This window comes from Eublepharis macularius, chromosome 13 (genome assembly GCF_028583425.1).
Source record: "Eublepharis macularius isolate TG4126 chromosome 13, MPM_Emac_v1.0, whole genome shotgun sequence".
Taxonomy (NCBI): domain Eukaryota; kingdom Metazoa; phylum Chordata; class Lepidosauria; order Squamata; family Eublepharidae; genus Eublepharis; species Eublepharis macularius.
This window is the reverse complement of record NC_072802.1, coordinates 67,632,228-67,643,517: the sequence shown is the minus strand read 5'-3', so window position 1 is coordinate 67,643,517 and position 11,290 is coordinate 67,632,228. Positions and strand designations below refer to the sequence as shown.

The window sequence follows — 11,290 nt, the reverse complement described above, 5'->3', positions numbered from 1 at the left end:
AATGGACGAATAAATACCACCTTATACCGGAAACCAACAGACCGATACTCATATCTACATGCCTCCAGCTTCCACCCTAAACATACCACTCGGTCTATTGTCTACAGCCAAGCCTTACGTTACAACCGTATCTGCTCCGATGCTCTCGACCGAGACTCACACTTAAGAGATTTACAACAAGCATTTTTGAGACTACAGTACCCACCAAATGAAGTGAAGAAACAAATCAACAGGGCCAGACTAGTACCCAGAAACAGTCTGCTCCAGGACATACCTAAAGGAACTAACAACAGAACACCACTGGTTGTCACCTATAGCTCCCAGCTCAAACCCATCCAACGTATCATCAGGGAGCTACAACCCATCCTGGAAAATGATACCTCTCTCTCAGAAGTCCTGGGTGGAAGACCTTTCCTTGCCTACAGACAGCCCCCCAATCTTAAACGACTTCTCACTTACAATCATGAATCGGCCAGCAGGGCCACCAGCACAGGTACCAGGCCCTGCAACAGACCCAGATGCCAGCTCTGCCCCTATATCTACCCAGGGAATACAATTACAGGACCCAATGGCATCAACTACACTGTCTCTGGCTCTTACAGCTGCTCATCCTCCAATCTGATATATGCCCTCATGTGCCAACAATGTCCTTCTGCTCTGTACATTGGACAAACCAGCCAACCTCTACGCAAAAGAATAAATGGACACAAATCTGACATTAGAAATGGAAACGTCCAAAAACCAGTGGGAGAACACTTCAATCTACCAGGACATTCCACCAAAGACTTAAAAGTCACTGTGGTTCAACAGAAACCCTTCAAAAACAAAATCCAACGGGAGGCTGCTGAATTGGAATTCATATGCAAATTTGACTCTGTCAAGCTGGGACTGAATAGAGACTATGAATGGTTATCACATTATCACAGGTAACAGATTTCCTTTACAGAGGCGTGGTCTGGGAGAGCCCAGAGACGCCTGGTGTGGGCTTTGTTTGTCAATTATCTCAGCCTGAGTGCCTGTGGGCTTTCGGGGACCACAGTTCTCTTTGTCAGATGCAGCTGGCGGGGAGAGCTGTGGTTATCGAGGGCTTATACTACATAGGAATTGTATACCTTCACTGCGGCAAACTGACTCCACACCAAAAGGAGATGTTTACATTTACAAGCAAAGGAATGTTTTGATTGCCTTCACACTAATTGCATTCTGTCTTCTTGTGATATATGTCCTGTTCTTTCCCCTCCCCTCCCCTTCTGTATTTGACCAGTTCGGATCAGGCATCTGAAGAAGAGAACTTGATTCTCGAAAGCTTATGCTACAATAAAATAAAATTGGTTAGTCTTAAAGGTGCTACTGGACTCTTTTTGATTTTGCTACTACAGACTAACACGGCTAACTCCTCTGGATCTATGACAAAGGTACATGTGTTCTTACCCGGGACTTTAAGGACAACCGAAACCATGTGCAAGGAAGCTTGGGAGTTCTCCAGAACTCTTTATCAGGCATGTAGGCTGATGAAGAGTTCTCAAGAACTTAAAAAGTTGACATATTATTTTGTGGTGTTTTGGTTGGCCTTAATGAAAAGTATTACATAGTTTTTGCTTTTTGATTGAATTCTCTCTCTCTCACGCACACACTCGAGGAGCTCCTTCAAACCGTGGCGCTGTTTGAGCCATCAAATCAGGAGCTTTCACAGGACAGTAAAAGGATGGTTTTCTTAGTTCATGATGCCAAGAATCACCTCTGCCTCTAGGAAAGCTTCCCCCCTCCCATCTGTCATATGGAGTTAATGCTTACCCACCTTCCACTGCTGTTTTAACAACGGGGAACGTATATTCTGAACACACCACACTGCCATGCACTTCATTTCTTTAAAGAACAATAAACACACACATACACACACCAGCTGACATCAACATAACCCTTTGTGGAATCCTGTTTCCCAACCATGCATTTTAACATTTGACTGCCCAGTAATAAATGGCTTTCCCTCACACCTCCCGCCCCCCCGCATTACACTCAAGAGTCCAGCCGGAAAAGTTGACAACTATTTTAATTTTCTGAGGAAAACACAGTTGAGATTTTCACAGAGCAATTGGGAACAGAGAAAGTAGTGTCATTTTAGCAACTTATTTGGTTTTTTTAAAAAAACAGGTGCCTCTTATCAGCACTGGGAATAGAGGGGTCAAGTACAAAAAACAGTGTGGTCCAGGCAGGCAGGCGTTCCTGGAATGTTTGAAGAAAAGCCAGGAATGCTTTAGGAAAAAGCAAAGCTCGTGTTTTTTTTCACAAAGTTAGACTGCTGCTTTGTTCTAAAATGCTGAAAACGTACAGGTGATCTTCTTTCTCTTCTCTTCCCACCCACCATAAAAAAAGGGACCATTATTAAAACCCTTTTACTAGACCAAACCTGGAAATGTAATGCCATTAAAAACAGCTTACAACAAATGTATCTAAGTTTCCCATAAGATATAAAACATACAAAAGTGACAGCATTACTAGGCAGTGTGTGATCACTATTTTGGGGTGCAAAAAGTTGAAAGGGTTAATTGCCAGGGCAAAAATCCAAAAAGCCTTGCACTGGCATTCGAAGAGCTTTCGTGGACATACAAGAAACTCCCTCTCATTTATGATTCTGATTGGAACCCACGTTGCATTGACGGTTGCTCCAGAGGGATTCTGAAGTTCACAAGCAGCTTTTCAGGAGCTGCTATGAGCAAGAAAGTCTCTACATGTGCACAGGAGTAATAGAGGCCAGCTTGTAGGCAATAGAGATGCCAGCCAAAGTCATTTTTTGATCTACAGCAGTAAACAGACTTGCATAGAAGCCACAAATACAGACAAGTAAACAGGGGTAGCAATTAAGTACACCTGAGAAACCTACTTTACCATATCAGCGTGTGCCTTTAGATTTTAAAAAAACTAAGCGGCCTGCTTTTAGAGAAGACAGCCTTTTTAATGCAAAAGAAACGTGGCACTGGATTGTTACTCTTCTAGTCCGGCAGAGATCTTGCTAGACGCATGCTCTCCGTTCCTCTTTAAGATGGACAGAACAGCCACTGAATGTCTTCTTGTCTTTGCAAAGAAGCTTCCCAGCAGTTGGCTACAAGTTTGCACAAAAAGCAGCATCATAGGCTTCCTGGAATCCAGAGTCCCAGAGGGTTCGTCCCCCCCTGTCACGTACTAGTCACACACATCAAAAAAAGTGCACAGATCTCCTCTGCTACAAGGCCAAAGAGTCCCATGTCAGTTGTCAATGTTGTTATTCAAGCTCGAGTTCTTTCGCAGAAGTGAGGCAGTGGCTGGGTCCCGTGGTTCGCCGTTCCGTGGGTCTAGTGCCTGTAGGGCCTTCGCTTGAATGTCCTTCTGTAGGAAGCAAGAAATGTCTCATCAGAACCTGGACTGTTGAAGATAGTGAGGTGGGCGGCCGTGTTGGTCTGCAGTAGACCAGCAGGATTTGAGACCGGCGGCACCTTAGAGACCAACCAGAGTTTCAGAGTGCAAGCTTTCGAGAGTCACAGCTCCCCCCTTCCTCAGACTCTCAACAGCTTCCAATCTGAAACTCTGGTTGTTCACCACGGTGCCACCGGGGTCAAATCCCGACTGCTGAAGGGCTGAGCATGCACACAGGTAGGTGGCTCTAGCCCTATGAAATCTGATAATCAGATTTTTTTTTAAAGCTGTACCTATTGCTCAGGAAGGGTGTTCTGTTGAAACACGTTTGTGTGGTGAAATCCAATTTTTACTCCACTGGGATGACCCAAGTTCACCCTGGCATAGTCAATGCCGCACAAGGGCACATTCAAGTCAAACACGGTCTATGCAAAACTAAAGCTTAACGACAACATTCTATTTATATACCACCCTTCAGGACAACTTAATGCCACACACAGAGCAGTTTACAAAGTGTGTTATTATTATCCTCACCACAATCGCTCTGTGAGGAGGGTGGGGCTGAGAGAGCTCTGAGAGAGCTGTGACTGACCCAAGGTCACCCATTTGGCTGCAAGCAGAGCAGTGGGGAATCAAACCTGGTTCTCCAGATTGGAGTCCTGCTGCTCTTAAGCGACTGGCCCAAGGCCACCCATTTGGCTTCAAGCAGAGGAGTGGGGAATCAAACCTGGTTCCCCAGATTGGAGTCCTGCTGCTTATGAATTGAAAACCAACTTTATTTATTTATATACCCCACCTTTCTCCCCAATGGGGACACAAAGCAGCTTACCTCATTCTTCTCTCTTCCATTTTCCTCACAACAACTCTGTGAGGTAGGTTAGGCTGAGAGGATATGACTGGCCCAAGGTCACCCAGCAAGCACTCATGGCAAAGTTGGGATTTGAACACTGGTCTCCCAGATCTTAATCCAACACTAACCAGTACACCACACCCGTTACGTGGGACAACCACCCAATTTGTATTAATAAATGACACAAAGCCGGATGAGAACACAACTATTTTAGCCAATCCACCGCTAGCTTTTGTATTCTGAAGGGAGTGTGGCCCTTTTCCCCCTGCCTCTCTATCACAATTGCAAAACTACATCCGGAATCCTATTTTGTACTTACCACCAGCTAATCCTATGCAGTCTGTAGCCTGCGTGGAGTTCCATTTTACAATTCTAGAGGCTCCAGAAGATTGAAAGCTCTCCCTCTTTCCCCCACTTTTTTTGTGTTGAGAGCCCACAGCCCGGGTGAAGAGTTCTGGGGAACTCTAAAGCTTGTACCCTTTTCAGCGAGATTTTGTTGTTCCTAACTAAAAGGTACTGAACAATGTTTGTCTTTGGAATCTCTTTGCACAAGATACTGGCTCCTTGCTTGGTGCGGGAGAGGGCATGTTGATGTCCATCAATGACAGTCAGCTTCGACAACTCAAATGGATTTCCAGTATTCAGAGGGAGAATGCTGCCAAAAAGCGAGCACGGAAGGTGAACAAACAACAGAGGCAGGCAAAAGCCACTGTGACCTCCTGGCATGTGCTCAGAAAAATGCAGCTGCCTGCTGTAGGCAACAAAATGCAATATTGGTTGGCCTTGTCTTGAGCTGGGGCTGGCAACAAATTCAGAACAGATACGCACAGGCTCACAGGACTCTACCCAAACAAAAAGCAAACTTTAATAATTTGGTATTTGGGTGTGATGTGTGTCAAGCACAGCCCAAAGGCAATCATAGAAGTAAAAAATTGGAGACGGCACTAAGTTTGCTCCTCGTTGCAAAAAATGAATTCCTAAACTAAGCGTATCCCTCGCGTCAAGGAAGTCAGCAATGCCAGGATCTCTGTTGTTTAACCATCGAGCCATTCAAGCACACAGACTTTAAACCGATCAAGCTAGTCTGGATTTCGATTGATTTTATGATTGATTTTATACACCCCCCCCCCCGATACCCACCTACAGTTTCACTTTCTTTCGAACTGCTGAGGTGCTGGTTTTCTCTGCAAAGGCCTCTCTATTACTATTCGAAAACAAAAAGCACTTTCCCTAGAAAAATAATCAGTCTGGTTTAAACAGTTTATGCTGTACTTCCAGGAGAGATAGTTTCTTTTAAATGCGATATCATTGTTTCAATGGAGAGGAAGGATTTTAAAAGGCATTTTTAAATTTTAAAGGGATTTTTAAAGAATTCGTGGCAATCATGGGAGCTAATTTATAGAATCAAAGTTTGTTTCGCTTTGCAGAAGTTTATCTTAGTTCTATTAGGAGATTTAAATTTTATTTAGAAAACGAGGGGGAGGGAATCAACTGCCAAGCCAGATGAAAAACTGTTCGTTCATATTTTTGTGTGTCTTTTTGTACAATGCTTAATAAAAGGGTGTCCTTTTTTTTTCTTAAGCACCTCTGGAAATACGAGTCAGCAATTTTACACCTGCAAGCTTCCACCTTGACTATCTTCAGTTCTCAGGCAAGCAGCATCTTTAATCTTTATCACAGTGCTTTTAACACTGAGTTTTGGCTTCGCAATGGAGATCAGTTTTACTGCTGTCTGTGATGTGGCACAAACCAGGTATAGCTCCAATGGACGGAGAGGCAAGACTTTTGCCTAAGTGCCAACAAAATCCAAATGTCACTTTTACTTTTGAACAGAGAACATCAAGGTCAGAGGCAGTGTTAGAATTCAACTGGCAAGATGCACCCTTTTCGACACCAAAATGATCCATCGTTGGTATATCATCCGTGGGATCTTTTGGGCAGACAGGGTTCAAATTGGAACTGGACTGCCCGTTTTCTGAACAGGAATCAAAATCTATCAAGGGGCTTTAATGCAAACACCATTCTCAGCTGGCTCGAGTTAGTGATACAACTGTACGTTCATGTTATAGTTTTTTAAATATATTTTTCCCATTTGTGCTTTAATGATGGAATGCTCCCTCAGGGCCATGAGTTGTGAACAGCTGTGGAATTCAGCTGCAAGCAACTGTAAAGAATTTAGAAACCACAATTGAGATTTGTGCAATTTTGACACCCAGCAGGGGCGATGGTCCCGGAGGGAGAACTCCAGTTAATGAAGCAATTATGCCAAAAGCTTGATTAGGAAGGAAGACAGGAAAGCAAACCATGATTTATACTCACGACTATCTGTCAAAGTTCAGGAAAGAGGCTGTCAGAGCACCGAGAGAGGAATTAGACCTATTAGCTCTAGAACTGTTCTGCATCTACATCCTTATTGGTGGATGTCACAGGGTCATCTGCATATGTGAACAGGCCACAGGACCCAAACTTCAGGGGGAATAAACTGGAGGCATACTGCCCCTACACTGGAACACGTGTTGACTCTGAGGCACGGAAGGTAAAAATTACCCCGCTCTCAGGGCAACTTACCCCCTTGCTTCGGGTTGGTGTATCTGTTTCCAAGATGCCTCCTGACTGGAGGAAGGAAACACGAAGCAGTGACTTTAGGGCAGAACACTGCTGCAGCCTCCCCTGAAGAGAGGCCGTTTCTCCACATCACGAGAGGCTGAATAATGCTTTCCTATTATCGATGGGGCAGAATTACCTGTTCCCCGACGGCAGCAAGGACAGAGCAGCAACTTGTGTAAACACATAGCAAAAAGCTGGCACTTTTACTTTCTGAATTAAGCCATCAATTCATGCATTGTTCATGCCACAAAAAGTACTCCACAAGAATGCAAAGCCGGGGTTATTTTCTGGATTTAATGCCTTCGGCACCACTTCCCCCAGCAGAGTTTTTTCCCAACAGGGGCCAGTCACACATTCAAGAGTCCAGGAACCCAGTGTTGTGAGATCAAGTGACATGAACCGGCTCAGAGCCATATAGGGTGTGCCCAGGTGTTCTGTGTGACCAAGTGAGATGTTTAACATTAAAAAAAACCCACAGGGTACTGGGTTCCATATCTGGATAAGGCTTTGTCCTTCTAATACAGCCTAGCTATGGCATTCTACACATGGGCAGAGGTGATCTCCGGCTAATAAAAGAGTCCTACATTAATAATGAATTCAGAGGACTGCATTCATCTCACGCTTCTATCATCAGATCAGTCCACGGCTTTTTTTCTGGGAAAAGAGGTGGTGGAACTCAGTACTGCACAATGACGTCATTTTGGGTCAGCTGGAACAAGGCAGGAGCTTTTTAAAGTTTAAATTGCCCTTGGCAAAAATGGTCACATGGCTAGTGGCCCCTCCCCCTGATCTCCAGACAGAGGGGAGTTTAGATTGCCCTCCACGCTGCTGAGCAGCGCGGAGGGCAATCTAAACTCCCCTCTGTCTGGAAATCAGGGGCTGGGGCCACCGGCCATGTGACCATTTTCAAGAGGTTCCAGAACTCCGTTCCACCGCGTTCCAGCTGAAAAAAAGCCCCGGATCAGTCTAAACTTGGTCTTTGATCAGAAAATTCAGCATCCTACAAAGAACCTCTCCTGCCCCAGATCTAAAGAATGAGCTGAGCTCTTCAAGTGAGACTTTCTTTTCATCCATTAACAGTAGGTGTTTAGGCTATAGCAGAGCATTCCAGGCAAACTACAGATCTGGTGCTCAGAAGGGGCGGCGGGGGGGGGGGGGAGGAAATCAGTCTACAAAGCTGCAATCTCCACATGGAACCCAGATGCCCAATAACCTCCCATCTCTCACAGGGTGTGCTCCCAAACCTGGTGCATGGTAGTCTGGTCTTAAGGCCTATAATATTCAGAGTGAGCGATCATTCCAATCACCAGAGCCCCCACAAGAGGTGGTGTACCTTCTTCATTCCCTGTTCCTGCTTCCCCTAATTCTGGTTGCCAAAGAGCAAATCTGGAAGCTTCCAAGCTGACATGCCGTACGATTGCAAAGTTTTTCGTACTCTGGGCTTAAATCAAACATGAAGAAAGCAAAGCAGAAACCCGCACTCAGTATCAGTCTCCCAACAAATCCTTGGGCCTAGGAACAACCAGTCTTCAAAAACTGCACAAGCTAAGCCACTGGGCTCTATTTAAAGATTTATATTTTTATTTATTTTAAAAAAATCTATATCCTTCCTCCTTACATATTTGAAGTAATTAATAATGAGTTCATTTTTAAATAAAGTTTAAAAGCGTGATAATTAAAAATAGACACACCATCAGCTTCTGCCATGCTGTCAATGGCTAGAACAGGACTGCTGCTCAAAGAAATCTCTTTGATGGTGAAGAATGTCTTTCAGAGAATTACAGGGAGCTGTGCCACACAGTAATCAATGAAGTCCGGCTCCAGATACTCTGTCCCATTCCAGGGCTCTCGAATTCCACCCCACTCCCTTTATGCTTCTATATGCAGCCTTAATCTACTGCTTTCTGCCTGCACATACATTGGCTCTCTGTAAGTACAACAGCCCTATAAGGTAGATTATAGTATTATCCACAGTATGAAGCTCTCCCTAAATGAGAAAAGATGAGGCTTGCTAAAGTCTGTAGGGATAATGCAAAATAAAAAAGAAGTGCAGCGGCATCTGAGAGAGTCACAACATTTGTTCCAATATGAACTTTTGTGTATCAGAGTTCGCTTCTTCAGATGCTTATGTTCCATATTTAAATCAGGAAAATTACTGGAGGTAATTAGAGATGGGCACAAACCGGAATTCGAACCAAAAAAACCCATGAAGCAGCCCAGTTCGTGGTTCATGAACCAGTGGTTCGTGGAAGCTCGTTTCCACGAACTTCCACGAACTGCTCTACTGGTTCGTTTAGTTTGTTTTAAAGAGCAATGCCCCTTTCCCTGCCGCTGCAAAGTGGCAGGGAAAGGGGCATTTAAACCCGTAGATCAGCTGCTTGTCGGGGAGATCCCCAACAAGCAGCTGATAATTTAAGCAGAGGGGCTTGGAATTCCCAGCCAGCCCTCCAAGCCTGCTGTTTAAATGGCCATTTCCCCGCTGGCCGACCAGAAACTCCCAACCAAGCCCCACCCACAGTTTAAATGGCCATTTCCCCACTGCTGGGAGCTCCCCGACAAGCAGCTGATCCAGGGGTTTAAATGCCCCTTTCCCTGCCACTGCTAAGTGGCTGGAAAGGGGCATTTAAAACCTACAAACCTGGAACTGGGTTGTGAACTTGCCCCAGTTTGTGGGAGTTCGTGGTTCCCGGTTCATGAAAACGCCACGAACCACGAACCGCATAGTTCGGTTTTTTCATGGTTCATGCCCATGTCTAAAGGTAATTACTATTCTCTAAGGTGTCCCCAGACTTCTGACCTGAAAGCCTCCAAGCATATTCCTGGCAAAGGTGAGATTGGAAGCCCGGATTTCCCAGATCACAGCTCATTCTCTTTTTAGTACTACAACAGTTCCAGAGAGAGGACGTTGCATATGCCGCTGCCTCATTTATATGGGACTGGACAAATCTGTGCAGATTCAACCCACAGCCACAGCTAAATAGCAGATGGAGAAACAATGGACTAGAAAAATGTGGATTTTTAAAAAATATAATGAAAAATAATATACAGATATAGGTCTATTGATGTCTATGAGCCATGATTATTAAAAGAAACCTGCACACCCAGAGGCTGTGGATCTCTGAACCCCATTGCTAAGAGGAAACATTTCCAGTGTGTGAAACAGGAGACTGGTCTCGATATCCCAGCACAGCACCTCTTATGCTGAGATGCTCAGGTGAATCAAATTCCACGCTTGCGGCATCCATGCAGCACTGCCAATTAATTACCTTCAGGAGCCCAACTGAGGTTGGCACAGATAGCAGGACTAGAGCTTAGTACACGAGCAGAGCATAGCCTCACTTTAACAGCAACTTGCTTAGATTAGCTTAGTATAATAACGATGAGGGAAAGTGGTCCCCAACACACACTAAACAAAGGAGGAAATTCCTTAAGAGACCACTAATACAATAACGAAGATTGTCTCAGTATAAGTAAATACAATTTATAGGTCAAACCAAGGCCGATTCCACGCGACTTACCTGAACCCGGGACGTTGCACTACGTTGCGGATCATGCCGGGGAAAATGCGAAATATCGCGTTTTCTTGTGCGAGTTTTGCGCGACATCACACAATATTTTGGTCATAACATATATAATATGTAATATCCTTCTACTACAATCGAGGAATGGTTTGTTCATATCATAACCAGAGCCTTTGGAGAAATCACATTATTAGTCAATTGTCACAATGTCCCTTTCAGGTAAGTATCAATCATCTGTTGATTTCAATAATTGTCTCTTTGATATGTTTTTCTGTTTTTAGGCAGGATTTCCGCTGACATCCAACGGTGGGTGAGTATGCTCCAGGAGGAAAAATTCCCAAATCTCCTGGGCAGTTAGCAATGGGTGCACCAGCTCTTTGGACAGCCTGTTTCGCAGTTGCTTTTTCAAGCCAAGAATTCTACTGCTGAATTCTGAAATCCATTATTGAAATCAACAGATGATTGATACTTACCTGAAAGGGACATTGTGACAATTGACTAATAATGCGATTTCTCCAAAGGCTCTGGTTGTGATATGAACAAACCATTGCTTAATTGTAGTAGAAGGATATTACATTATTATATATGTTATGACCAAAATACTGCTATACTTGGTTTGACCTATAAATTGTATTTATTTATACTGAGACAATCTTCATTATTGCATTAGTGGTCTCTTAGATTAGCTTAGGACAGGGCTTGAAGCAGACTTCAACCCACTTTCGTCGTTCAAACCCACCAGCAGCCCAGCACAAACCGAAGCACGGGCTTTGCATCTGATACAATCGGGAGAAGAGAAGGAACAGCCTGGCTGAGCTTTCCTGCTCCATCGTGTTCAGCCGCACTCAGTTTGCATAATTCACTCAAACCTGTTACTCGTAAGCAAAGCCGCACAGCTTGGGCAAGAGCCAGGCCATTCGAG

The 11,290-nt window shown here is 44.4% G+C and overlaps 1 protein-coding gene across 2 annotated transcripts in view; it reads right to left on the bottom strand.

The window, feature by feature from the left end:
- Positions 1-2,032: 2,032 nt before the first annotated feature.
- SCARB1 (scavenger receptor class B member 1) overlaps positions 2,033-11,290 on the bottom strand; it is a 70,089-nt gene continuing 60,831 nt past the window's right edge. Inside the window, exons 12-13 of one of the 2 annotated variants that reach the window (XM_054996085.1) lie at positions 5,381-5,470; positions 2,033-3,363 (exon numbers count right to left, since the gene is read on the bottom strand). In XM_054996085.1, coding sequence (XP_054852060.1) covers positions 5,381-5,470 — 90 coding nt within the window. In that variant the 3' untranslated portion in view covers positions 2,033-3,363. The remainder of the gene's footprint in view (positions 3,364-5,380; positions 5,471-11,290) is intronic. The other variant, XM_054996084.1, reaches the window with a different exon arrangement.